At 36.6% G+C, this 13420-nt stretch overlaps 1 protein-coding gene across 1 annotated transcript in view; it reads left to right on the forward strand.

Moving 5' to 3' along the window:
* The first annotated feature begins 349 nt into the window (after positions 1–349).
* Positions 350–13420, forward strand: part of KIF11 (kinesin family member 11) — a 49816-nt gene continuing 36745 nt past the window's right edge. Inside the window, exons 1-9 of the mRNA XM_029244626.1 lie at positions 350–430; positions 4280–4412; positions 4656–4753; positions 4842–4920; positions 5644–5829; positions 5947–6071; positions 8550–8640; positions 9193–9435; positions 10841–10936. Of these exons, the coding sequence (XP_029100459.1) occupies positions 354–430; positions 4280–4412; positions 4656–4753; positions 4842–4920; positions 5644–5829; positions 5947–6071; positions 8550–8640; positions 9193–9435; positions 10841–10936 (1128 nt within the window). The 5' untranslated portion in view covers positions 350–353. The remainder of the gene's footprint in view (positions 431–4279; positions 4413–4655; positions 4754–4841; positions 4921–5643; positions 5830–5946; positions 6072–8549; positions 8641–9192; positions 9436–10840; positions 10937–13420) is intronic.

The following is a 13420-nucleotide window of genomic DNA, read 5'->3' on the forward strand; positions in this document are numbered from 1 at the left end:
AGCGGGCCACGCCCCGGGAGCGGGATCTGGTGTCTACACCGCGTCCCATGGTGCCTTGCGCGCCTGCGCTGCAATTGGCCCGGAGACTCGGCTCCTTTTTCAAATTGAGGCGCCGAGTCGTTGCTTGGTTTCCTGGGCTTCGGGCGGATACTAGGTTGGTGATTCGAAGGCTCGGGCGGGTGGAGGACAGACGCCGGGGCCAGTCACAGTCCCTGGTGGAGAGCGATTTCCCCGGCCACGCCAGCACCCGACAGGGGAGGAGGGCACCTGGGTCCGCGCCGGCCGCCGAGCCGCTCCGCGCCCCACGGCGCCCGAGTCCGCGACCAGGCCTTGATTTTTCGGCGGGGACCGTCATGGCGTCTCAGCCGAATTCATCTGCGAAGAAGAAAGATGAGAAGGGGAAGAACATCCAAGTGGTGGTGAGATGCAGGTAGGCCGAGCTTGGCAGGATTCCGAGCCCCGGGCTTTGCTGCAGGGCTCCTTCCTGCGCGGTCCGAGGAGAGAGGGCTTTTGTTTGCAATTTCTGAAGGGACCAGACCTTCCTGTTTCATAGTTATCTGCGTTCTGTTTGATAAAATGACACCAGGTTGCTGTGAGGAGTAAATTAGTATTTTTTCTTTATTTTTCAGAAGAAAGGAATTTATATCTGAGTTTATAGTTTAAACTGCTATTGAGAAGGAGAATTTGGTCGCCGTTCTTTAGTGAAATGTGTTCTTTTCTAAAAAGACTACTGTCGACAAAGATTTAGGTGTCACTCCTTGCAGTTGGTCCGTTTGGAGATGACTGCACACCTACTTTACAGATGTTTTAGCACTTATGTTGGGATTATCATCCTCTCCATCACCTCTAAAAACGTAATCGGTCCCCTCTTCTCTTTATTCTAGATGCAGTATTTCCTTAATCCCTACTAAACAAGTAAACATCACTGTATTTAAAATTTAAAAATTAAGTTGTAGAGTGAGTTTATGTTTTTAAGATCAAGGAGAAAACTTAAGTTCTGCTACATTTCCCAGTGGTTTCCATATCACTTCCCAATTTTAAAATGAGCTAGGAGAGGAAGGACATACTTGAAGATACTTGAGGCCCTCCATAGTTTACTGGCATTTGTGTGTTTTGTATGTCTGTTTTTGCTGCTGTTGTTTTAAAAACTACCAACTATCAGAAACTTTTCTGTAAATCCAAATGTATTCTAAAATTAAAAGGTTATTTAAAAAGTGTATTAACAAACTTTCTTAGGTTATTGCCTACACAGCTTTGGTGACTTGAGTTGTAGATATCAAAGGTAATAGCTAACTTTCTAAAGTAGGCGCCAAAGAAGACATTTGGTGGTAACCTTAAGTCTAGCCAATTACATTCTAGTTGCACTCTACGGCTTCTGCTAATAGTTACTTGTTTTGAAGATTAGAAAAACAGCCTATATTCAAATGCAAAGTTTTAGATGATTTTGATCGTTTAGTAAAGTCAAGTGGTATTACCTTTTCTGTGTGGCTTCATTTTCTTTAATTTCATTTTTTTTGTTAGTTACAGAATATGTCAGACCTATAAAAAGTTACAGAGAACAATGAAACAGACATCTGCGTATCCATCACCCAGATTAGAAACAGAACAATCATTACATCTAGAGTCCCAGCGTATCCCTTTTCTCTACCCCAAGAGATAAACATTATCCTGAACTTCATGTTTATTATCTCCATACATTTCAAGGCTTAACTTAAAAGAGATTTCTTTTACTTTATCACTAATGAAAAGTGCTTAGGTTGTGTCTAATGTTTACAATAACTTCAGTATAAAGAGATGTTTTTCTTTTCAAGTTAGCCTTTTCTTTTTCAAATAGCCTTCCTAATGGAAACATGTCCTTAAACTTTACTAAATAAACAACTTATGAGGCCCTCGGAGGTTGTCAGATCTTTTCTGTAAAGGGCCCAGATAGTAAATATTTTAGGCTTTGCAGGCCACATGATGTTTCTGTCACATACTCTTCTCTGATTTTTTCCCCCGTTTTTTTTTTATTTTAATTTATTAAATTTATTTATTTTTGGCTGCGTTGGGTCTTTGCTGCTGTGCCCACAGGCTTTCCCTAGTTGCAGTGAGCGGGGGCTACACTTCATTGCGGTGTGCCGGCTTCTCATTGCGGTGGCTTCTCTTGTGGAGCACGGACTGTAGGCATGCAGGCTTCAGTAGTTGTGGCTCACGGGCTCCAGAGTGCAGGCTCAGTAGTTGTGGTGCACGGGCTTAGTTGCTCCATGTCATGTGGGATCTTCCTGGACCAGGGTTCGAACCTGTGTCTCTTGCATTGGGAGGCAGATTCTTAACCACTGTGCCACCAGGGAAGCCTTTTTCCCCCAGTTTTAAACTTTTAATTGGCACAGTTTATTGTAGCCTAAGAGATCAGCAAAATTTGAAGAGAGATGACTTCATTACTTGGTTACAATGAATACAATCTTTACGATGTTCTTTACTTGTACAACAACTCTATGAATATTTATGGAATGAATGAATGGATTTAGCAATTCATTCAAAAAGTCTGCTGGACACGACTTTTTTTTTTTAAATCCTCAGTCTTTGTTTACCATTTTGGTTGTTTGAATTTTAATGTACTGTATTGAGGCCAACGAAAATGGATGGGTTTGCTAGTGTCATCAATATCTAATTAAAGAAGTCTGGATAGGAAAATAGTTGCTTAGCAGCACTCTTTATTGCAGTGCAAACAGTCCCTTAAGCTTCTCTGGGAGCTTTGATAACTCTTAGGAATGTGTGATTTGTGTGAATTTCTACTACTCTGCCCTGACAGCTTGAATGGTATTCATTTGGTAACTTAATCACACATCCAGGCAAGAGATTAGACCAATTGGAAAAGCTTTAACCATATGAGAGGAATTCATTCCACTTGATACTTTTGTCCTACCTCTGTACAAGTTGGTTTTGACCTAATTTTGTTGAACTTTTAATAATACTGCATACTGTGACTTATGTGCATTGTGTAGGTTTCAGTACATTTGACAAATGACAGCATGACCAGATATTACTTGGAAGTTACTGAGTTAAATTTCCCAGGATCACAAATTTGGTCTTCTGACCGGTCAAACATGCTAGGGGGTGGGGCATGCCAGAGGACATTGAGGTATCCTTCTTAAAATAAATAGCAACTTGGTTCGTCTAGTAGTGAGGGGAAAGATAGTTTCCTATCTGGTATCACAGTATGTGATAATGAATGGGAAAAATGAACTCAGGTCAAGAGTACACCTTTCCCTTTGGCCCAGATGTGCGTTAAGTATATCAATATCTTATGGATGCTATTCTGTGGACTATGGTTCTTTTTAGCTTTCCCATCATTCCCCTTAGGATGACATTTATTAAGCAGTGTAGTATAACAGATATTTGCATGCCTACTGTGTGCTAAGCATAGTAGTAGACACTGGGGAAACAATAAATTAAACAGGATTTCTTTCCCTACACTGTGAGGTTGGTACTATTACCAACCTTAATTTTCAAATGAGAAGACAGGCACAAAGGGCTACATTGCCCAAGCAGACTGGATGGAGAGTCCTCACTCTACTGAAATGCCTAAGGAGGCATTTATTATCTTAGATTACTTCACAGGGAGTCTTTCCCATCACCCATGCCTCTCCCCTATCCCACCCTGTCCCAATTAAGGCCACGTTAAACTTTTGCTGTATGTTCCTACCTTTTACGTACCCTTTCTAAACATCACCTCTCTTATAATCACTTGTTTTATGTCACTGTTCCCCACTAGACCTCACAGTGCTGTGAGGACAAACAGTTAATACATGTGAAGCACTTGGAACAGTGAGTACCTGGCACCTAGTAAGCACTCAACGTATTAGTCATTATTTCAATCTGTTTTTTATTTTGTGCCATTTATCCACTGGCAGGTTAATATTTTGAACGCAAATCTGGTATGTTATTTCTACTACATCATAACCTAACTTGACTGGATTCTAAGAACAGTGGAAATAGAATTCTAAAAAATAAGTTTGGCATTTTTTACAAGTTAATTCTGTTAGCATCTACTCCAAGAAACTGTCAAAATTGTACATATCTTTCAAAACCTTTTAAAAAACTAATTTTATTTCTGGGAATTGAAACCCTTAAAATTCTGCTGCCTGCCTTAGCAGTGTCATTTACTCCTCATTTAATCTCTATCACCAACAGTGTAGTTAAAGCTGCACATTGTTCTTGTCTGAGGTATTAACAAAAATGTCATCAATAACCAGATAACTAAGAGTTCTTGAATAACCTTCTGTGTTTCTTTTTACAGACCATTTAATTTGGCAGAGCGGAAAGTTAATGCCCATTCTGTAGTAGAATGTGATCACATACGGAAAGAAGTTAGTGTACGAACTGGAGGATTGGCCGACAAAAGTTCAAGGAAAACATATACTTTTGATATGGTACTTACTTCCTAAAATGCTTCTACTTCTTTATTATTCACTAATGTAAAGTTATCCTAGTACACATATTTTCTGTAGGTTCTAGTGTACAGTTACAAATTTCAGTTTATCCTTTAAGTTGTCAAATGGTTTCTAGTGGGCTGAATAAGTTAATATATTAAAAACAAAATTATTAAAGTAACCCTGAAGTTTTTTTTTTTTTTTTTTTTTTTTTTTAAGAAATGCCTTTTTTTTTTTGGATAGGTTTTTGGAGCATCTACTAAACAAATTGACGTTTATCGAAGTGTTGTTTGTCCAATTCTGGATGAAGTTATTATGGGCTATAACTGCACTATTTTTGCGTGAGTGAAACACTATTTTTCAAATTGATGAAAAGGTTTAGATGCGTGTATTCGTTCTTTTGTTTAACACTTTTGTTAATTTTCACAGATATGGCCAAACTGGCACTGGAAAAACCTTTACAATGGAAGGTGAAAGGTCACCTAATGAAGAATATACTTGGGAGGAGGTATTTATTGTTTATAACAGACTTCTGTCTCTAAAGTGGCTGAAGTATATCCAAATAAAACTTGGTTGAAGGCCTGTCTTGAAATGGAAAAGATCAGAGTACCCATGTCAAACATGAATTTAGGATAAACTACTACTACAGTAAAATTAAAGTATATGGTATGGCTTTTGTTTAAGAAACATACATTCTTATTGGGAGAGAGAGGAGCAATACATATGGCACAGTTAAGTGATAAGAGAACGGCCTGTTTCGGAGAGAATAGTTGGAGCAGACTATTGTGGGAAAGTGGAATGTGAGTAGGGCTTGAAGGGGAAAACCTTGCAGTGCGGGAGTTAGTATCATAAAGTTAGTCAGAATTAGAGAATATACTGTTAGATGAACCACTTCTGATTAAAATGATGGTGTTATGTTCTCATGAGAAAATTTGGAAAGGATTATTGAAATTGGCTTTATAAGTAGCTTGGTTCAACTGGTTTCTGTGTAATGCTCAGGCATAAAGTGGCTGACAGGAATGACAGATTTGTGGAAGGTGTAAGGAAGAATAATTACTATTAAACAGACTGTTGTAAATGGCTTGGCTTCTCCAACAGGTTAGTTTTGTTTTTAAACCTGTTTTGACATACTTATGTTTAAATATACTATAAAGGAGGCCCTTGTTATATGTGTTTTAACTATTGCAGTAAATGGCATTCTTTAAAGTCTTTATTAATGTTACAATTTCAGGATCCTTTGGCTGGTATAATTCCACGTACTCTTCATCAGATTTTTGAGAAACTTACTGATAATGGTACTGAATTTTCAGTCAAAGTGTCACTGTTGGAAATCTATAATGAAGAGCTTTTTGATCTCCTTAATCCATCTTCTGACGTTTCTGAGAGACTACAGATGTTTGATGATCCCCGTAACAAGGTAACTTCAGTTTTTGAGAATGAAATGACTCCAAATGTTAATGTGTGATACTTTGGGAAGTCTATATATATATATTTTAAAACCAATCTAATGGATGCTTTTTTGATATTTTGTCAGAGGGGAGTGATAATCAAAGGTTTAGAAGAAATTACAGTACACAACAAGGATGAAGTCTATCAAATTTTGGAGAAGGGGGCAGCAAAAAGGACAACTGCAGCAACTTTGATGAATGCCTACTCTAGGTGAGAAAGCCATTGTTTCCCCCACCGCTCCATTTCCTTTTTAAGAAGAATTATGAACTTGGGGAATCACAGTGGGGTAAGTTAAGGTATGTGAGTCACACGTCTAGATTGTATGCTAGATTGCATGCCTTAGTAATTGGCTTGAGATTTATAGGGAGAGCACCAATGTTGGGAGAATGTTGAAAGGAGAACAAAGACAAGTTGAACTTGAGCAGAAGTATTAAGTCTTTTAAAGGAGAAGATTTCTTTTCCCAAATGAAATTATACATGGGAGCCCAGATTAAAATGTGGCTGCTGTAGTTGATTTGGCAGTAGGATGCTCAGAGGCTAACCTCGTCAGCCTTAGGAAGGTTTTCCCTGAGCACTTTTCTGGAGCTTCTCAGTATACTGAGAACACAGTTTGAAAACCCCTGATTTGAGTAAGGATTAGAGGAAAATCAAATGACTTTATTTTATTTTTTTCCAGCTTTATTGAGGTATAAATGACAAAATTTTTATATATTTAGGTTGTGCAACGTGATTTTTTTTTTTTCCAAATGGCTTCATTTTAATGTAGGAAGACAAATGGTCACTAACACTGGCTTTTAAGAGGAGAAAGGGGCATATTTGATAGTACCCCTTATAGGATGCATCCCAAACTCTCCAAATGCAGTTCACCAAGTCAGAGGTGATTTTTTTTCTGCTAGTCTTTGAAGGAAACATCAGAATGTAATTGAAAGAGCTATGGATTAGGAGTTAGATATTTGTGTTTAGTTCCAGTTCTGCAGTTAACTAAATATGTTACTTCAGGTAGTTAAACTTACCTGAATATCATTTTCCCTGAGCTACAAAATGACTTTTAGGGCTCTCATTTCTTTGCTCTCTTATAGTTGGACATTTCTACAATATGCTATAACGATTATAATTGCAACTCTGTAAAAATATGTATGCATTTAAAGAAAGAAGAAAAATAGCATAAGATGAAAGTAATTAAGATCATGGAATTATGTGTGCTATTACAATTTTAATTAAATTTTCCTATAATAGCTTTCCATTTAAAAACTTAAGTTATAAACCAATCATAGAATGAAATTTCCATTTTCATTAAATGATTGGTTTATAACTTTATTTAGAATTTGGAGGAATGAACTTAAGAAAATTTCTTTTCTGTAAATACTTTTCTCTGAAATATAAAATTCCTATTATTCTGTAAATTTGAATAATTAAGGATTCTCTTTTTCGTACATAGACTGGAATAAAGATCTCTTCTTATGAATGTATGTGATAAAGAGAAGGAAAATATAATTCACTTTTCCAAAATCAGAGTTGACTTTTGTGTTTAATTGCATTAATTCCATAATCTTCAATTAGGAATGGGTAAATTATGGTAGGAGAACATGAGATGCATATTATAATTCAAATCTATAGTTTATATTTTTCCATATGCCCTTCCTCTTTTCTGTTATATAAAATAATTCAAATAATTTTGTAAAAATGATACTTATTGTAAAATTTTCCAAGTAACGTGAAAAGTACAAATGAGGAAATTAAAAATTACCGTATGCCAACCATCAATGACATTAACAAACATAATGTCATTTACCAAATGTCATTGATGCAGAAAGGAATGATGTCTTTGGTTGTCTATATGATTTTGATATCTCTCAGATAAAAGTTGAATGTCAATATACAGCATAAGACAGACTTTGGAAAACTTTATAGTCTAGCAGTGATTATCTTGTAGTGTTTTGGTAAACACTGTTTACTAATTTCTGCTGTTCAGTGGAAGGAGCTACCTATCTCTGATGACATTCTCAAAGCAGAGCAATGTACTTTTAGAACAATTGGCTTTGAAGGGGAGTAATCAGATGGCTTGCCTGGTGCTGTTTGAATTTATGGTAATGACATATTTCAAGTGGTTCTTTTTTTAAAAAAAAATTTTATTTTTGGCTGCGTTGGGTCTTCATTGCTGTGCGCGGGCTTTTCTCTAGTTGCGGGGGGGGCTACTCTTCGTTGCGGTGTGCGGGCTTCTCATTGCAGCGGCTTCTCTTACTGCGGAGCACAGGCTCTAGGCACGCGGGCTCAGTAGTTGTGGCTCTTGGGCTCTAGAGCGCAGGCTCAGTAGTTGTGGTGCACGGGCTTAGTTGCTCTGCAGCATGTGGAATCTTCCTGGACCAGGGCTCAAACCCGTGTCCCCTGCATTGGCAGGCGGATTCTTAACCACTGCGCCACCATGGAAGCCCCTCAAGTGGTTCTTATAAATAGAAAGATCGATTGCAATCCTTCCCTTTTGGGATCTCCCCTGCGGGGGCCAGGTAGAAGAAAACAAAAACCTAGCATTCTATTCATCCACTGTCTTCCAAAATCTTATTGGTATCTTCTCTGATACTATCTTTTTCTACCCTGGTGGATTTAGATCTTTCTTTGCTGTTTTCAATATTTTATAGAAAGCAAATAATGTTTTGTATAATGACTGGGCAACTTGGTCTTGTTTTCTAGTCGTTCCCACTCAGTTTTCTCTGTTACCATACATATGAAAGAAACTACAACTGATGGAGAGGAGCTTGTTAAAATTGGAAAGTTGAACTTGGTAAGCATCAACCTTAATAACCACTGTTTCTTTCTTTCTTTTTTTTTTTTCTAGTTTTATTGAGGCATAATTGCCAAATAAAATTAAGTATTTAAAATGTACAGCGTGGCAGGATATCCTTTCTCATGGCTGAATAATATTCAAGTGTGTATGTGTGTATCACATCACATCTTCTTTATCTGTTCATTCATCAATGGGTACTAAGGCTGTTTCATACCTTGGTTATTGTGAATAATGCAATGAACGTGGGAGTGCTGATATTTCTTTGAGATTGTGATTTCATTTCCTTTGGATACATACCCAGAAGTGGGATTGCTAGGTCAGATGGTAGTTCTAGTCCAATGTTTCATTCTTTATCACCTCATAAAGCAGCTTGAAGGTTTGTATTTATAGACAATATTTTTGTAGTCACTGGGTTTTTAGGTTTGTAGTGGATTGTTAATTATAGAAAAATTACTGGCTATTTAATATATTTATGTACAATACGAGAATGAAAGCCTTCTATTCCAAATCCAATAGACTGAGAACTTACTTTTATTTTTTAAATTTAAGGTTGATCTTGCAGGAAGTGAAAACATTGGACGTTCTGGAGCAGTTGACAAGAGAGCTCGGGAAGCTGGAAATATCAATCAATCCCTGTTGACTTTGGGAAGGGTTATTACTGCTCTTGTAGAAAGAACACCTCATGTTCCTTATCGAGAATCTAAACTAACTAGAATCCTCCAGGACTCTCTTGGGGGACGTACAAGAACATCTATAATTGCAACAGTTTCTCCTGCATCTCTCAATCTTGAGGTAAGCTCTTTGAAAGGTATCCGGAAGTGTAGTAGCTATAATTCTTATTTAATATCACATATTCTTAAAGTTCATCAATTGGCTTCATTCATTCTATACTACAGTAAAAGGAATCTGAGCATTGCATGTGGACATGTAGAGGAGGACAGCACTGGAAAAATTGTCTTTCTCCTTTCTGGCAATTTTTAATCTTAAAAAACTGCTTACTGGGACTTCCTGGGCATGGTGGTTAAGAATCCGCCTGCCAATGCAGGGGACATGGGTTCGAGCCCTGGTCTGGGAAGATCCCATATGTCGCGGACCAACTAAGCCTATGTGCTACAACTACTGAGCCTGTGCTCTACAGCCTGTGAGCCACAACTACTGAGCCTGTGTGCCACAACTAATGAAGCCTGCGCACCCTAGAGCCCGTGCCCCGCAACAAGGGAAGGCACCGCAATGAGAAGCTCACACACTGCAACGAACAGTAACCCCCGTTTGCCGCAACTAGAGAAAGCCTGCACGCAGCAACGAAGACCCAATGCAGCCAAAAATTAAAAATAAATAAATAAAATAAATAGTTACTTAAGGGGGGTGGGTGGGATGAACTGGGAGATTGGGGTTGACATATATACACTACTGTGTATAAAATAGATAACTAATGAGAACTGTAAGGCACAGGGAACTCCACTCAGTGCTCTCTGGTGACCTAAATGGGAAGGAAATCCAAAAAAGAGGGGATATATGTATACATATAGCTGATTCACTTTGCTGTACAGCAGAAACTAACACAACTTTGTAAAGCAATTATACCCCAATTAAAAAAAAAACCAAACTAGTTACTTAATTGCATTTTTCCACACAGTCTTCAAAGAAAATTGCTGTGGTCATTAGCAGTGGATGGTCTAATTGAGGACTTAGAAGTGGGTTAAGTGAATGCTGCTGTTTTAGAGGCTGCTTAGAGAGCACTGAAGATGGGGTTGGATGTGTGGGAACAGGTAGGAAAACCAAGAGAAACAACAAAGATGGTAAAATCTTATATTGGGTTATGTGCTTTAAATGGAATCAGGAAAAGCTTTTATAAGGTCTCTAACTCCCCTTTCATTTAAAAAAATATCTTTATTGGGATATAATTCACATACCATAAAATTCACCCATTAAAAGTATATAATTCAGTGATTTTACTGTATTCACAGAGCTGTGCAACTATCACCAAAATCTAAGTCTAAATATTTTTTTTTAATTAATTAATTAATTTTATTTATTTATTTTTGGCTGCGTTGGGTCTTCTTTGCTGCACACGGGCTTTCTCTAGTTGCGGTGAGCTGGGACTCCTCTTTGTTGCGGTGCGTGGGCTTCTCATTGCGGTGGCTTCTCTTGTTGAAAATTAGTATTTTCAGTAATTGGCCTTTTCTTTTCATCACAGGAAACTCTGAGTACATTGGAATATGCTCACAGAGCAAAGAACATACTCAATAAGCCTGAAGTTAACCAGAAACTCACCAAAAAAGCTCTGATTAAGGTATTTGTGAATTTTTGTGGAGTAATGTAATCTTGTTTGACAAATGTGAAAATGAGGAGCTGAAATAGATAATTGTTAAAAAAATTTATTAAATTGCCTATGGTAAGGCTTTTCATCTAATGATTTGAACTAAATACCCTATGTGTTAAAGTGTTTTTTCTAATGCTAATATGTTGACTTTACCAGCTCTATCAAGTCAGCAAAATTTAATTATATCATGGTGCTTCAAGGAAGTTTTAATTAGCAGTTCCCTAATGAGTAATGATATTGAGCATCTTCACATGTTTATTATGCATTTGTATATCTTTTATGTGAAATGTCTACTAAATCCTTTGCCCAATTTTTAATTGGGTTGTCTTTTTATTAAGTTGTAAAGAGTTGTTCATATCTTCTTGATACAAACCCTTTATGAGATTATTTGTAAATATTTCCTCCCAGTCTGGCTTGTCTTTTCCTTTTCTTGGTAATAGTTTTTTTTTTTTTTTTTAATTGAAGATTTTATTGAGGTAACTGTAGATTCACATGCAGTTGGAAGAAATAATACAGAGAGATCCTTTGTACATTTTATCAAACAATATAGTAAAAAATCACCATAGGGATATTGACATTAATAACAACTCACTGATCTTATTCCCCAATTTTCCTTGTATTCACGTGTGTGTGTTTAGTTAATGCTATACAATTTTGTCACATGTGTAGGTTCATGGAGCCACCACCACAGTCAAGATACTGAACAGTTCCGTCATAATAAGGGTTCCTCATTGCCCTTTTATAATCTTTTCCTTCCCACTTTCACCTCCCGTCCCTAATCTCTGCTATCCACTATCTGTACTCTATTTCTAAACCTTTGCCATTTCAAAAGTGTTATTGAATGGAATCGTATAGTATGCAAACTTTTGGGATTGCCTTTTTTTCACTCAGCATAATTCCCTGGAGGTTCACCTGACTTGTGCATATCAATAGATTTTCCTTTTTAGTGCTGAGGAATATTCCATGGTATGTGTATACCATACATACAGTTTGTTGTCAGATTCACCTGTTGAAAGACATATGGGCTGATTTCAATTTTTCACAATTATAAATAAAACTGCTTTGATCATTTGTTTACAGTAATTTGTGTACACATAAATTTTTATTTTTCTGGGATGATTGCCCAAGAGTATAATTGTTGTGTTGTATGGTAATTGAATGATAAGTTTTTAAGGAACTGCCAAGCTGTTTTCCAGAGCGGCTATACCATTTTACATTCCCACTAGCAATGTATGAGTCATCTAGTTTCTCCACATCCTTACCAGCATTTGGTGTTGTAACTATTTTTTATTTTAATCATTCTGATGCGTATGATAGGTAATAAATAATATCTCACTGTGGTTTTAACTTACATTTCTGTACTGGCTAATGATGTTGAACGTCTTTTCATGTCCTTATTTGCTGTTTGTTACCCTCTTTGGTAAAATGTCCGTTCATGTTTTTAGGCCCATTTTCTAATTGGATTATTTGTTGTTGTGGTGGTGGTTTGAAAGTTTTTAATATATTCTACATACTAGTCCTTTGTCACAAACGTGGTTTGCAATTATTATCCCCCAGGCTGTACTTGTCTTCTCATCCTCTTCTTATGGGCTTTTGCAGAGCAAGTGTTTATAATTTCGATGTGGTCTAATTTGTCAATTTTTTTCTTTTATGCATTGTGTTTTTGGTGTCAATTGCAAGAACTCTTTGCCTACCTCTAGATCCTGAAGATTTTTTCCTTTTTTTTTTTTTTTAAATGAAGGTTTTGTATTTCTACATCTCACATTTAATTTCATGATCCATTTTGAGTTGATTTTTGTATAAGGCGTAAGACTTAGATCAAGGTACATTTTTTTCACCTATGGGGTGTCTGGATGGCTTTAGCATTCTTTGTTGAAAAAGCTATGTTTTCTCCATTAAACTGATTTTGCACCATTGTGAAAAATCAGTTGGCTATATTTGTGTGGGCACATGTCTGGGCTTTCTATTCTGTTCCATTGATTTATGTCTGTCCCTCCACTAATATACAGTTTTAATTACTGTAGCTTTTTAAAAAAAATTTTCATTGGAGTATAGTTGATTTTACAATGTTGTGTTAATTTCAGGTGTACAGCAGTGTAATAATACCTCTTGGAATCAGTTTAAAGGAAGTTTATTTGAGAAAACCTCTTTTTTCATAAAGAGCCTCAAAATTGTCAGGACCTGAGGAAAACTACAGTGATTTTACATTCATTGTTATAAAAATGCCAGGCTCTTTTATAAGCATTAATTTTATTTAGACACTTGAATTTTTGAACCCTAATGTTATTATTAAATCTAAAATATTTAACAGTAATTCTTTAAGATGATAAAATATTCGGTCATTTTAAAAATTTCAATTGTTTCAGCATATATTTTTAATAGTTTGTTTTAGGATCTAATTAAGGTTTACCCTTTGCAACTTTTTGATCTATCTTTAGGTTTCAATACATTGGT

This window comes from Monodon monoceros, unplaced genomic scaffold (assembly GCF_005190385.1).
Source record: "Monodon monoceros isolate NGI ecotype Baffin Bay Population unplaced genomic scaffold, NGI_Narwhal_1 Super_Scaffold_4, whole genome shotgun sequence".
NCBI lineage: Eukaryota > Metazoa > Chordata > Mammalia > Artiodactyla > Monodontidae > Monodon > Monodon monoceros.